This window comes from Rhineura floridana, chromosome 2 (assembly GCF_030035675.1).
Source record: "Rhineura floridana isolate rRhiFlo1 chromosome 2, rRhiFlo1.hap2, whole genome shotgun sequence".
NCBI lineage: Eukaryota > Metazoa > Chordata > Lepidosauria > Squamata > Rhineuridae > Rhineura > Rhineura floridana.
In genome coordinates, this window is record NC_084481.1 from 48,953,613 (window position 1) to 48,968,611 (window position 14,999).

At 41.5% G+C, this 14,999-nt stretch overlaps 1 protein-coding gene across 7 annotated transcripts in view; it reads right to left on the reverse strand.

Moving 5' to 3' along the window:
* Positions 1–603: 603 nt before the first annotated feature.
* Positions 604–14,999, reverse strand: part of LOC133376451 (sodium channel protein type 2 subunit alpha) — a 96,422-nt gene continuing 82,026 nt past the window's right edge. For 6 of the 7 annotated variants that reach the window (XM_061608593.1, XM_061608588.1, XM_061608589.1 and 3 more), the window contains 6 exons: positions 13,432–13,713; positions 9,161–9,214; positions 6,047–6,184; positions 3,504–3,608; positions 2,580–2,850; positions 604–2,327 (listed from right to left, as the gene is read on the reverse strand). In XM_061608593.1, coding sequence (XP_061464577.1) covers positions 1,132–2,327; positions 2,580–2,850; positions 3,504–3,608; positions 6,047–6,184; positions 9,161–9,214; positions 13,432–13,713 — 2,046 coding nt within the window. In that variant the 3' untranslated portion in view covers positions 604–1,131. Of the gene's footprint in view, positions 2,328–2,579; positions 2,851–3,503; positions 3,609–6,046; positions 6,185–9,160; positions 9,280–13,431; positions 13,714–14,999 lie in introns of those variants that run through there. The other variant, XR_009760480.1, reaches the window with a different exon arrangement.

The window sequence follows — 14,999 nt, forward strand, 5'->3', positions numbered from 1 at the left end:
TATTTACATAGACAGCGTTATCTCATTGACACATACAGTGTCAACCTTGCTGAGAGCAGAAGATGGCTAAACAATACTGCAGGAGAAAGCAAAAACAAACTTACAAATCTCAGGTTTTTCTCCCCCCTCTGTTGGCCAGTCCAATGTTCCAGATGAACACGTTTTGTTTCCTGTAGAACACCTAGAGAAAACCCCCACCCGGTCTTCCCATCAAACTTTTAATTTAGTTACATGGATGTCAAGTTTACAGCTCAATGGTACATACTAGAGGGGACAAAAATACCTCTGTTGAATAACTGTTGATTTTATGAGACTTGCAGGCACATTTAAGAATTGTCAGGACGAGACAAAGATGTATACTGTTATTAAGCACCTCAGAATCTGGAGCCATCCTGAAACATGGAAGTATTTAAAACTCTTGTGCAAAGAAGTCTTATTTGTTTCCATGCATGGTCTATAAATGCAGCATGCCTTCATGCAAATCACTTCAACTGTCTGTGAATGACAAGCGCATCAGACAGAACAGCTGGTCCTCATATTCTCTCTTACCCTGTACCCACCCACCCCTAAACATAAAGCCCATTTACAAAAATAGTCACATATAATAGTAAACAACCTGTGAATTAAAAAAATGACAACCTCACCAACACTGATTTTTGTAAAAATATGGCAAAAATGTGGCAGCTGGAATGCAAACAGTGGATACAATTACTGTACTTGAGTGTTTTATGTTAAACACACATAAATTCTAGGTTTGCACCTCTTGTACTCATCCCTACAGTCTGCGTAGCCATTTTTCTTTCCTCTTCAGCAGTGTCAGCTGGTAATAAAAACAGTAATCTCCTGTCAAAATTGCCACCCTGTTTTACAGAGCAGCATTGGGAATGACGAGGGGGTCACTGTCTTGTTAATAGGCACTGACCTTAAGTATATATCTAACATTTGTATATATATTTATAGATATATGTATATATATATATATATATATATATATATATAGTGTGTGTGTGTGTTTGTGTGTGTGCAAAAACAGTCAGTTTGGCATAAATCTCCTATTGGAGTCCTTTTCAAACAATACTTTACTTTCTCAAGCTGTAAACAATTTGTCACAAAGGGAATCGTTTGCTTTGTTTATTTTTTACTGTCCCTGATGTCTTTACCTTTATCTTCTTTTTCTGATTTGTCTTTTTCATATTTGTCTTTATCGGGCTTTGTAACACTATCATAGGAAGGTGGAGAGGTGGTGGAGGGGGTCATATCATTTTTTTCAGGAGTAGAATTTTCATTCAGCTTATCAATGATCATATCTTCTTTGATAAGAGTGTCATCTCTATCTTTGTTTCGATCTTTATTAAATAAGTAAGCAACTTTTTTGACTTTCTGCTTTAAGAGGTAGCACCTGAAGGCTCGCTGAATAATGACAGCAGATACTTCCTCTTGCTTTCGTTTTAATGTGGTTGTAATTGGTTCATAAGAAGCTTTGGAAGGATTGGCAGCCATAAACCGATCTTCCATTTGAACACGAAGGGCGTCCATTTCGTCGCTTTCCCCCAAAACACGTTTTGTGAAAGCAAACAAGATATCAAGGCAGTGAATTCTGTCGCCACTTACCATAGGCAGATCCATTGCAATAAGCTGAACTTTGTTTGGTTTTGGTATTAGAAGAGGAGGATCCAGTGAAGCAGCAAAATTGGAGAGTTTACTAAACTCTATGAATTGAGTTGCATCTGGATCAAACTTTTCCCAAACTTCATAGAACATCTCAAAGTCATCCTCACTCAAAGGCTCAGCACTTTCTTCCGTGGCAACGCTGAAGTTCTCCAAAATCACAGCAATGTACATGTTTACTACAACTAAAAATGATATGATAATGTAGCTGACAAAGAAGAAAATCCCAACAGAAGGATTGCCACAGTCTCCTTTGACTGAGCTTCCTGGATGGTCTATCTCAGGGTCACAGTCTGGTGGCCCACTGTTGAGAATGGGTGCCAGCAAACCATCCCAGCCAGCAGAGGTGGTGATTTGGAAGAGGCAAATCATGCTGTTGCCAAAAGTTTCAAAGTTGAACATGTCATCAATTCCCACTTCTCTCTTCACATAGGCAAAGTTGGACATTCCAAATATAGCATAGATGAACATGACGAGGAAAAGGAGGAGGCCAATGTTAAACAAGGCAGGGAGAGACATCATCAAGGCAAAAAGCAGAGTGCGGATCCCTTTTGCACCCTTGATTAGGCGCAGGATTCGACCTATCCTGGCAAGTCGGATAACTCGGAACAAAGTAGGTGACACAAAGTATTTTTCAATAATCTCTGCTAGGAACATACCTAAAAACAAAATTTAAAAATAGGTTAGTTCAAAATGCATATAACATCTTATCTTGATAAAATGTTAAAAATGGCAGTCCACCAGGATTTAACCCTTTAAAATGAAAGACGATTTTTACAGTCCACAGAAAGTTACAATTAGAGATTAATTAAGGCCTTACTTGAAAGTTATTTTTAAACGTTTACCATTAACTTTCCACTACTTTCATAATCACTATCTCAATGTTTTATTGAAATGGAGTTTTTCCTTACCTACAATGGATAAAATGACAACCACAAAATCAAAAATGTTCCAGCCAATGGTGAAATAATAATAGCGGAGTGAAATCAGTTTCAAGACACATTCTCCAGTGAAAAGGACTATGAAGATCAGGTTAATTCTAGTTAAAATAGTTTCCATTTCTTTGCTTTGGTCATCTGTTTCCACCATCATGGTGACCATGTTAAGGCAGATAAGAATCATGATGCTGATGTCAAAGGCTTGTTTTGTTACAAAATCAAAGACCATGCCTTGATATTTGTTCTGTAGATGAAGAAAATAATAGCTCATTCATATATTTCATGATTTACATAGTTTACTAATAGATACCTTGTACAGAACATTTGTAAATTCATTCCACAGCAAGCTGTTTAAGATAATCAAAGCTAGATGCACTAAGGGCCATTCCTCAGTAGAGTGGGAGCTGCCGAGTCTATTCACCCCACTATGGGAATGTAAGAAGACCTAATGGGAGGAAAAGACTAGTATTTCCCATGCCAGTATCAACCCTCCCAATGACTTTACTTTCTCCAGTATCAGAGGCAGTATGCCCATGAATACCAGTTGCTGGGGATCATGGAGGTGGGGGAGTGCTGTTGATGTACCACTTGCCGGCTTTCCATAGCTGTTAGTTATGGTTAACTATTGTCAGAATAGAATGTTGGACAAGATGCGCCTTTGGTCTGATTTAGGAGGGATCTTCTTGTGTTCTTATTTAAATATAAACAAATTTCTTCCCCACCAAGGACCACTCAGGGCAGTGCATAAGAACTATGTTCTTAATCTTAACAGTTGCCTTGGACAGAATTTCAACTGAGTGTAAATCAGTGTTCCAGCTGCCTTCCAACTAACTCTACAGTGTAAATTTTTTAAAATAACAGTAAGTAAACAATGGTTGAAAAATTAATGAGGCTTACTGCTGGCCTTGGTATTGGTTTCTGTGGTTTCTTGGATCCCAGTTTTTTCATTGCATTGTAATATTTCTTCTGCTCTTCTGTCATAAAGATATCTTGACCTCCAAAGTAAAGGGATGAAACAAAACTGGTTACAATCAGATACCTCTTTTTAAATAAATATGGTCATCAGGCTTTTTGCTTGGGCTATAGCATAGGAGAACATGAGGCTGGATATTAACAAAGTAGAAAACAGAGCCTTTGCTTTCAAAAGTTTATGGGTTGAATCTAAGTCACACTCAAGGAGACCCATTAAAATAAATAGAACTGATTAACTGCAGTCCACTGATTTTATGAGGTCTATTCTGCGTATTGTTGGAAGTGGGGCAAGAGCAACTCCTGTTTTGTTCTTTTGTTTATGTTCCAGAAGGGAGATAGAGTTAGGGTCCTCCAGATGGATAGGCTTGATTACCTTTATCTGTGATACTCTGACTGATTTCCTTCTGGCTGTTAGACTGATACGTCTTAAGGGAAGCTTATCTGCCCCTCCTCCTTCCACCCTTTCTTCTCTTCTCTTCAAGAGAGAGGAGACACCTTTGTCTCTGCTCTCTCTCTCCTAGCCATGAGGTCAACTCCCACGCCTGGGTGTTGCACCTCCAACTTAGTTAGTTAGAACTAGGTATGCCTTTCTATCTACTATGTATTTCTATAAATAAAGTAGCTTTTCTTATTTTACTAAGGCTTAAGTCTCAGTGATCTCAATGCAGGGTAAAAGCCTGTTTTCTTAGGTAAATGCACACACACACACTGGCACACTCGCATTTCAGACCGCTGTTACTCTCCGCTTAACAAATTTACACCACAACACGTATGAATTAACTGGCTGCAACCCTATATAGCTAGTAGGAATATGTTCCCTAGTCTAGTTCCCCCGCATTACAGGTGTGGGAGCACTAATCTGCTCACATAGTAGCACGTCCCACAACAATTAGCAGTTCTGCCCCTATTTTTTAATTGGAGAAAGCAGGTAAGTATGCTCTTATCTTTGTTTATATGCATGAATCTGCCATTTTCACTGATGGAACAGTGTTGAATTCTGGGGCAGTGAAGGAGATACACATACACACCTTCCATCCTGGGTGACATGAGCACCAGGATGTGTCACTGGCTGTACAGCTCCATCATGCCCTCTTACAGCTGCCAGATGGGTTAAGATTGCACCCTAATTTTTTGAGTGTAATGAGGTTAGAAATAAGGGGTGCCAACTCTTATTTTCTAATCAGGTGTCAGTGTGGTATAGTGGTTAAGATGTTGTACTATGACCTGGGAAACCAGGGTTCAAATCCCCACATAGCCATGAATCTCACTGGGTGACCATAGGCCAGTCACTGCCTCTCAGCCTCGTGAAAACCCTATTCATAGGGTTGCCATAAGTCAGAATCAACTTGAAGGCAGTTCTTTTTTTTTAATTTTACATTTACTGGCGCTGCTTATTTGCCCATAAAAATGGTTTTTGGGGGTAGCATTTGCAGGGGGTCATGTTGGTTCCCATGCTCTACAATCACCCTGGCTGATTTCTGCACATTGTATGGTTGGTAAAAGCATAGGACATGGTTTGGATGTGGATTTGCAAGGCAATTGGTGAGCTTAGCCTTTAAAGGTTGGAGTGGAAAAAGAGTTCCCCCTAAATCTCACTCCCTTTTTTTCTGAAGGCTTTCCTGTGCTTTCAAAAGCTGCCTATCAGAAATCCAGCCACTGTGCACTTCAGAGATATTTTCTCTCCCCCTTCTCATAGCTCTCAAACTATTTTTACTCAACTCCTGTGATGTCTTCTCCCTTTCTCCTTTCACACCTAAACACTTCAAAGCTGAAGGCCTTAGGCTTAGTCTGTGAAAATCATTCAAAATAAGCCATTTCTTATCCTTTCTACCCCCTATTTAGCACAGCTCATCCTCAAACGTACCTCCCCTGTAATTCCAAGTTTCAATCAGTCCACTGAGCCCTTTTCAAATTATAAACCATAGAACCTCCCCCATGCACCCCACTCTCATCTCTCATTATAATGGCAAAATGTGATCCAACCATGTCATCCTAATATCTGGCCATGGTTGTGGTCCTATAACAGACTGAAAGAGCATATATAATGGCTTACCTTATCATCACTGTGCACTGTATACTTATGCTGTAAACAAGAGGTTATAATTCCTGAAATCCCCCACCCCCCACCCATTTAAAGCTGTTTTTGCAAAATGGTGTAGGAAATACTTCATATATTTTTCTTTTACTTACCACACACTACTTTTATACAGGGCATTTTAAAATTTGCGATTAGCATTCACAATTATGGTTCAACCAAACTGCACGTTTACTTGGAAGTTTGCTAAAAATGTAGTATCTGTTGGAAATAGTCATTCTGCACTCTTAGAAAAAGTAACTTCATGAAAACTCTTTGAAAGAAAGAAAGAAATCGCTTGTAAAGCTTGACAGTTAACAAAGCACAACATATACTGAATCATTATCACTAAACCCTTGAGAGAGTGTTCGGAACACAGTGACAGAATACTTATCTTCTTTTTTTGTTGATTAAAATTGTCTATGATGACACCAATAAATAAGTTCAAAGTGAAGAAAGATCCAAAGATGATAAAGATGACAAAGTAAAGATACATATACAGGTTATACTCGTAATGAGGTTGCTCCTCCACCTACAAAGCAAGCAGACATTTTAAGGAAAAATACTGGTGGTGTGGGGAAACGTATCAATAATATAAAATTGATTTGATTTGTTTGTACAAATTGTGTGTTTTAAGGCCAACATTTACTATAAAGGTAAAGGTGTCCCTGTACTTGTAGTGTGAGTTGTTTCCAATCTCAGGGTGACGTCTTGCGATGTTTACTAGGCAGACCGTATATATGGGGTGGGATTGCCAGTTCCTTCCACGGCCTTTCTTTACCCCCCAGCGTGTGCCGGGTACTCATTTTACCGACCACGGATGGATGGAAGGCTGAGTGGACCTCGACCCCTTTTACCAGAGATTCGACTTCCTCCTTCCGTTGGAATTGAACTCCGGCCGTGAGCAGAGCTTCGGCTGCGTTACCGCCGCTTACCACTCTGCGCCATGGAGGATCTTAACTTTTACTATAGTCAGCTACTATCTGGTAATATTACTTAAAATTGCCATAGAGCTGTGCTTGCCCCAAATTTATTTTGACTTCACAATTACATGTAGAAAACTTTGAACCACAGGATTTTGGTACACAACAGTGAATCATACATTTATATTTTTGTTCTGTGTAACAATTCAACATTTCCCCCCTCTCTCCTCATCAGGCTGAGTTCCATTATCTACATGGATTTCAACCTAGACTTATATGGCTTTTCCTAATAGCACATGGAGTAGTGGGAAGAGTGCTGGTATAGGACAGGAGAGACCCAGGTTCAAATTCCCCCTTAGCCATGAAGTTGGTGACGATGGGCAGTCACCAACTCTTAGCCTAACCCTACCTCATAGGATCATTGTGAGGATAAAATAGGGAAACAACCATCTATGCTGCCTTGTGCTCCTGGGAGGAACAGAGGAATATAAATGTAATAAATAAATATTGGTTAAAGGCAATCCAGGTAAGCAAAATAATATATTCCAAGGGATAATAGAAAAGAAAGCAGACACTCTAAGGAGAGAATGAGGAAAAATGAACAAGGAATAAGCATGACAACAGATGCCAATTACAGTAAGACATACATGGAAATGTTATTGTAGGATGAGGGTAGGCTGGAGCAAAAGGAAACACGTTAAATGCACCATTCAGCTGCCTAATGTTCAGATGCCATGCCTGATTTGTGAAGAAAATGCAGGGACACAGACTGGTATTCCAGGGCAGCAAGGACGGGGTGGAAAGAGAAAAAAAGAGTAATGTGCACACCATCTTGGTGCCCATTTCTGAGCACAAAGAAAGTCCCCCCTTTTTTTGCTGCACTGAACTAGGTGTGTGAAATTCATTTCAAGTGTTTAGAAGTAAGAGCACCAGTTGCAGCACAAGACAATCCAGTACCGAGAAGAACATAACAAGAAAGCAGATGATCAGCAGTAGTGTAGTGGCAAATTCAGTAGTGCAGGGCCCCTTCATGATAGTCATGCCATCCCCCCTGACACTCTTGCTTGGTCTCCATCATCATCTTCACATTCTTCAGTCCTTCCCACCATGCCTTCTCCCACAATGACAGATGTCCCTAGCAGCCAATTAGCATGAAAGGAGAGTGTTAGCTACTGAGAAGAGTCTTCTCAGTGGCTGACTTACCTCCTTTCACTCTGATTGGCGCCAATTAGCAGGAAAGGAAAAAGAAGCATGTTCAAAGGTTTTTCTCAGTGGTTAACACACCCCTTTCATGCTGATTGGCTCATAGGACACTGGAGACATAGGGACCCAGCTGGGATCCTGCTCCCAAAAAAGTAAGGGGTCAGGGTAAGTCACACGGTTTTCAATGGGGCTAACTCTCTTGTAATCATTGAACTGTAACTCTCCATATTTCTTGAAATTTTGTGAAGGAAGAGTGCCACAACTGTTTACTCCTGTATCACTTTCAACTAGTATAAGATAGCACATTTATGTATTTATTTATGACATTTATATCATTTATTCATTTTTTCCATCTCTATATCCCATCTTTAACCCAAGGAGCTCAAAGCAGTGTACATAGCTCACCTCTCCTTTTTATCCTCACAACAATTCACAAATGATTGTGTATATGAGGCAGGAGTGATTTTATGTTTGTTTTCCTTTTGGGGAATAACATATATTGCTAAATATCTTGATCCATATCAGTGTCTCAGATTGGCAAAGCAACTGAATAGGGTCTTTTTATTGAAATTAATAAAGCAACCATTGACAAAAGTTTTTAATTTTTTAGGAATGATTTTAATCTAAATCAGGTGTAGCCAACGTGATACCATCTCGATCAGCCTTTCCCAACCAGTGTGCCTCCAGATGTTGTTGAACCACAATTCCCATCTGTCCTGACCATTGGCAATGCTGGCTGAGGCTGATGGGAGTTGTGGTCCAACAACATCTGGAGGCACACTGGTTGGGAAAGGCCGATCTAGATGTTGTAGACTGCAACTCTCAGCCAATGATAGGATAGCCAGCCAATGATAATAGCCAGAGATGACAGAAGTTGTAGTCCAAAACATCTGGGACGCACCAGGGAGGTTACCTCTCATCTAAACCTATAGACTTACATATGAAATATCTAAAATTGCTATTATTTCGGAATGATATATTGCAGTGATAATTCTAACTCAAAACTGTTCAGCAATGACAGTGTGCCCAAATATCTAGCTATTAACTCTTAATGAGAACCTTTGAGACTCACTCATGTATAGCTACGGATGGGGTAGGAGGCTGACTGAATAGAGAGTAGAGAATAGCACTGGAGATGGTGTGTGGGTTGTCTAAATAAGGAAAAGAGGCAGAGAGAACAGGCTTGATGTGGCAACCAGTGGAAACTAAGGGTGAAATCAACTGGAGAAATAAAAGCCCTTCCTGGACTGTACCACTTTAGATGGGAAACAGCTAATTTCAAAATAAAATGGTGGGGAACAGCCCTGAGAAATGATAGCTGAAATAACAGCTCTGTGAAATTTGGGTGCAGAAGTATAGATATGCCACAGTAGTATACTTACATTTCGTGAATCCACAGCTGCATACATAATATCCATCCAGCCTTTGAAGGTGGCCTGCAGGTAGAATACATGTTGAAATCCCTGCTCTTCACATGCAAAGTGACAACTGTTTTCAAAGACTGAGGAGCAAAAGCATTCATACAATATATGTATTAGGGGATGGGGAAATCCTCCGAGGCTTTCCTTGGTTTGACTTGGTTTTTATCCAAGTCCCCACCTCCACCCCCCACTGGGCACCATGCAGTCTGTGAGGTGTAATACATTCAAGGTCTGCCCTCAGATAAGACTATAACTCCCTGAGTGCACTGCAGCCAGCATTACATTGAGCAAATATGGGGAGGGGAGGAGAAGATGGCGATACATGCAGGGAAAAATGTGCTGTTTCTTCATGTCATTGCTACTTCCATGGCTCTTGCTCTGCAAAGAAGACAAGGGGAAGGAAGGAAGGAAGGAAGGAAGGAAGGAAGGAAGTGTGTTTGGGTGCTGAGGACTGGCAGGGATGGCTTTGGGGTGGCGCGAGCAGAGGAAGATGGGAGCATGGAACCTCCTCTCCCAAGCACTTGGAAGGGGACGTTTAGGCCAGAAGAGCTTCAATCTGGTTTGAACCTGGGTCTTTTGAACTCCCCGAGTTCACATCTGAACCTCACCATCCGTTGTGTACATGTACACACACACACACACACACACACACCACACACACGAGTATTTAATTCGTAGTCTTCTTTGGGTTAAAACAATCATACTGGATGATACAACTCAGGTGAATCATAACAGCTAACAACCAGTTAGACCTCTTATTCTCAATGCTTACAGCCATGAGAGTGGCTATATACTATAGCCAACGTGGTTTTTTCACATTCCGCAATGTTAAATTGAAAATGCCCACCCATGCCATTCTGATGCTTCCCATAAGCTCATTTCAAAACAAAACCTTACAAAACTTATAGTCCTGAACTCAGAAACGCTTGCTTAGCAACCCTCTTAATTTTCAAGGCGATAAACAAAATAGTCAGAAAGAATCGAGAGTTCAAAATCTAAAGAGAGAGAGAAAAACCAGACCTCTTTTGGACTTTTTTTCCTCTGAGTTCTCACAATCTGTTGAAATTCATTAAACATCAGCCATGTTCACAGAGTACCTGTAATCCTGTTACTGACCTTGCCCCATACTCTGACCATCTTCTGCAGTTTAAAAGTTTAAAAAATGCCTGGCTGATTTTTAATTAATTAAAAAAAAATTGCATTGAACTGAATGATAATGTCGGGCATATTCAGTAAGAACCAACTGTCAGTGTTCTAAAAGCCAGACTCACAGCTGCTGGGCCTACGTAATCAGTGGGCCAAGCAAGACCTTTATTTCACTTGAGACAGTCCTGGCTTCCCTCAAAGAATCCTGGGAAGAGTAGTTTGTGAAGAGTGGTGAGAGGAGACTCCTATTCCTGACAGTGGCCAGAGTAGTATAACAGTCAGCCACTCTGATTGAAGGTCTGTGAGGGGAACAGGGCGTCTCCTAGCAACTCTCAGCACCCTTCACTAACTACACTTCCCAGGATTCTTTGAGAGAAGCCATGACTCTCCAAAGTGAAATAAAGGCCTGGTGTGGATGTGGCCAGGGACAGCTTTGGTTTAAATTTGGGTGGGATGCTACATGTACCTGCTGTAGAATAAAAAGGTGGGGAAACCCTGAAAAAGAATGATACTGTTCACAATGTTTTCCTTTTGGAAAGGAAAGGGGCTTCCCCTCTGTCCAGTACCCACCCACCCAATTTCCTCCCCTCCCACTTCCCTCCCTGCCCCTCCCCCAGGTCAGTGTTGGACTACGATCTGGGAGACCTGGGTTCAAATCCCCACACAACCATGAAGCTCACTGGGTGACCTTGAGCCAGTCACTGCCTCTCAGCCTCAGAGGAAGACAATGGTAAAACCACCTCTGAATACCGTTTACCATGAAAACCCTATTCATAGGGTCACCATAAGTTGGGATCGACTTGAAGGCAGTCCATTTCATTTTCAAACATGATTGCACAGAAATAAATCCCATTGAACTCAAAAAGTATGCAAATGATCAAACCCACCCCTCCCTCCTATCTCCTGCCTCTCCTTCCCTCTCCTCCTCCCCATGGTCAGTTTTACCTATCTTAAGCATGATAGCATGGGAGTAAATACCATTGAACTCAATAAGCATGCAAATCATCAAACCTGCCCTCCCCTGCCCCTTCCTTTGCCCCTCCCCTTCCAATCCCCTCCTTCTACTCCCCTCTTTCTCCTTCCCTCTTCTCTCCCCTCCCCCTGCTCCTTCCCCATGGTCTGTTTTACCTATCCTAGCCATGATTACATAGGAGTAAATCCCATTGGACTCAAATGATCAGACCTGGATTTCCCCTCCTTCCCCTCTCCTCTCCCTTCCTCTTCCCCTCCTTCTTCCTTCTTCTTCCTTTCCTGCCCACTCCAGCCGTCCCTCCCCCCTGGTCAGTTTTACCTATCCTAAGCATGATTGCACAGGAATAAATCCCACTGAACTCAATAAACACGCAAATGATCACATCTGTCCTTCTCCCATCCCCCTCCTGCCTGCTCCAATCCCAGTCCTCCCCTCTGCCTTTCCACCCCTCCCTCCTCCTCCTCCCTTCCCCATCCCGTGGTCAGTTTCACCTATCCTAAGCATGATTGCAGGGGAGGAAATCCCACTGAACTCAATAAGCATGCAAATGATCAATCCGTTCTTAGCAAACTTGCACAGGATCCCATTTCTTACCTCCCAGATTAAAAAGGTACACAGGTGGAGGACAGGAAAACATTCTGTTGCACCACTGACAGAATTAGTGGTCTAGCACTACAATAAATATAACTTTCTGAATTTCTCGATGAAAAGAGGATTTTGAATACTTAACTAACTATAAGTCAGAAGTGGAGAACCTGTGACCCTGCAGATGTTGTTGGACTCCAGCTCCCATCAACCCTAGCCAACATGGCCAATGGTCAGTGATGATGGGAACTGTAGACTAGTGTGGTGTAGTGGTTAAGGTGCTGGACAAAAACCTGGGAGACCAGGGTTCAAATCCCCACACAGCCATGAAGCTCACTGGGTGACCTTGGGCCAGTCACTGCCTCTCAGCCTCAGAGGAAGGCAATGGTAAACCCTCTCTGAATACCGCTTACCATGAAAACCCTATTCATAGGGTTGCCATAAGTCAGGATCGACTTGAAGGCAGTCCATTTTTCCATTTCAATATCTGAAGAGCCACTGATTCCCCACTCCTGCTGTCATACAATTTTTGTTTTTAAAATAATATTAATATATATATGTATCATATAATACCATTAACACGTATCAATTAATGAGTGCCTCTGTCTACACATTTTGCAAATGATAATTTTGGTGTTATCAAAGATTTGGTTATCCTTTGCATTGTGTATTTGTATATGTCTATTTCAGATCAGAGTTCAATACTGCATGGATGAAATGTACAGATTACTTAGCTATGTTGCAAATGTATGTATTTTGAACCCAGGAAGTCCTGCCGACTCTCTGTAGGCAGATTGTCTGCTTCAGCTTAAAACAGAGCTGTGTACAAATGACCTCTTGAAATCCTCCATTCTATTTCTGGGCAGAAAAATGGGGGAGGAGGACAATTTCACCAAATTTCTTCAGGAAGAGGAGAAATTCCTCAATAGCTTTTGATGGTGGAGCTCACCTCTGGCAGTGGCAGTAGCACAGCTTCTTTCTTTTTTCCTAAGGATTTGTTGTTGTTTTGCAATTGGTGAAAGTGGCAGCAGCAGCAGCAACTGCGTGGGCAGTCTGGCCACCATTTTCCAGCATTGTGGTAGGAAAATGGGGTCTGCCACCAAAAATATAAAAACAGAGAAAGCTGCCTTATAGGTCCATCTAGCTCAACATGGTCTATACTGATTGATGCCTACTCTCCAGGGTTTCAGACTGGAGACATTCCCAGTCCTAACTGGAGATGCCAAGGATTGAACCATCAACCTTTTGCATACGAAGTAGAAGCTCTACCACTGAGCCACAGTCCTTCCCCTAAAGATGGAATGAAAAAACGGATAATATTTGGAATAAATTCTGCAAAAATGGCCTTCTGTTGTGGAGGGAAGAGGAATATAGAAATATAGAAATGTTTTTGAAAAATTGCCTTCAGAGAAAATTTGGTTTAGTGATTTTTTTGGGTAAAAGACAGCATTACTGAAGGAAAGCAAGCACAGGTGAACCTTTAAAAAAGAATTTAATTTTAAGAATGCTAGGAAGCATGGCTACTTACTACTTGAAGCAAAGAGAGGTAACCAAGTCCCACGTTATCAAAGTTGACTTTCACGTTTTTCCATCGGGCTGTTTCATTTCTTTCTATGAGCTCCATGCACTGAGTCTGATTGTCAACTTCATAGATGCTAAACATTTCGCCAGTTGAAGTGTTAACACAGTGGTAGAACTTGCCAGCAAAGAGATTCACTCCCATAATGCTGAAGATTAGCCAGAATATAAGACATACGAGAAGCACATTCATGATTGATGGAATTGCTCCCAAGAGGGCGTTCACCACCACCTATAAAACAAATGAAGCCACAGAAGGAAAGTGTGAATGTAAAACTGCAAAACGCACAGGGTGCTGCTTTATCAGTGTTGGATGAATATTTCTGAAATAAATTAAGAACTTATAAATGTGTCCACAACTAATGGAACAACCCAAATGTGAGCAAGATAAAAACCAAAGAAAGCAAGAAAGTATAAATCAATGGAATAAAAACGTGTAGAGCACGTGCTTTATCTGCAGAAGGTCCCCAGTGCAATCTCTGGCATCTCCAGCTGAGACGATCCCAGGCAGCAGTTGATGAGAAATATATTTTCCTGACCCCTGAACAGCCACCCGCTGTCAGCCAAGGCAGACAATACTGGGCTAGAGGAGCAAACAGACTAAACCTGTGTAAGTCAGCTTCCTATTCAATGCCAGCCTCAGCTCTAGAAGATGTGAAATAATAAGAAAGGAGGTTCTTCTGAGTACATGCAATTCCCCTGTACATTTCCCCGTGTGGAGAAACTGTATTTTTGGAGGTAACGTTTTATTTTAAAAACATTTTAATTATGTTATCACTGTCTGGAATGTAAATGGCTAGCTGTAAGAAGAAAAGCCTTGTATTTGCCCTGGCTAGAGCTGAAGAAAAGACGCAAGCTATACAAGATCTATTAGCAGTCGACCAAGTGACTCTCCCTGTTCCTAAGAAGATGGCAGTATACATGCTGGGGTTTTGGCTTTTATATACAGAGCAGTAATATCCAAAAGTGTCAATGTAGACATTCCACTCAAATATATTGGTCCATAATTATAGGTCCATGAGGTTTCAGTCAGAAACAAATTGATTGGCTGGATGCTGTCCTGGCTCGAGGGACTATAAGATTCAGTACTGATCAGTTGGGCAGTCTTTGGTGGACTGTGAGGCTCTGAAGGCAGAAGGGGGGGGGAGGGAGAGAGAGAGAGCGAAAGCTAGAGCTAAGAAGGTCTGCGAGAGAGGAGTGAGTGGGAGACTCCAGCAGCAGCCTTTCAGAGAGCTGCGGCCAGTGGTTGGAAGCTGACCACAGTGAAGACTTCTGGTGAAGATGTCAGTACAGCTGGAAAGGTACTTGAGAGAAATGAGAGAGATTTCAAGTAAAGCCTTCTTGACAGGCTTATGAGTTAATTAAGGATGGAGTTAAGAAGGGTAATTGGCTAAGGTTATTGGTTAGAGAAAAGGACTGGAGCAGGATCATATTTATTAATTAGATATAACCCACCTTCCCTTCTGAACAGAGGAAAGGTGCAAATAATTTATCTCCGTGAGAAAGTGTGGCTGTGGC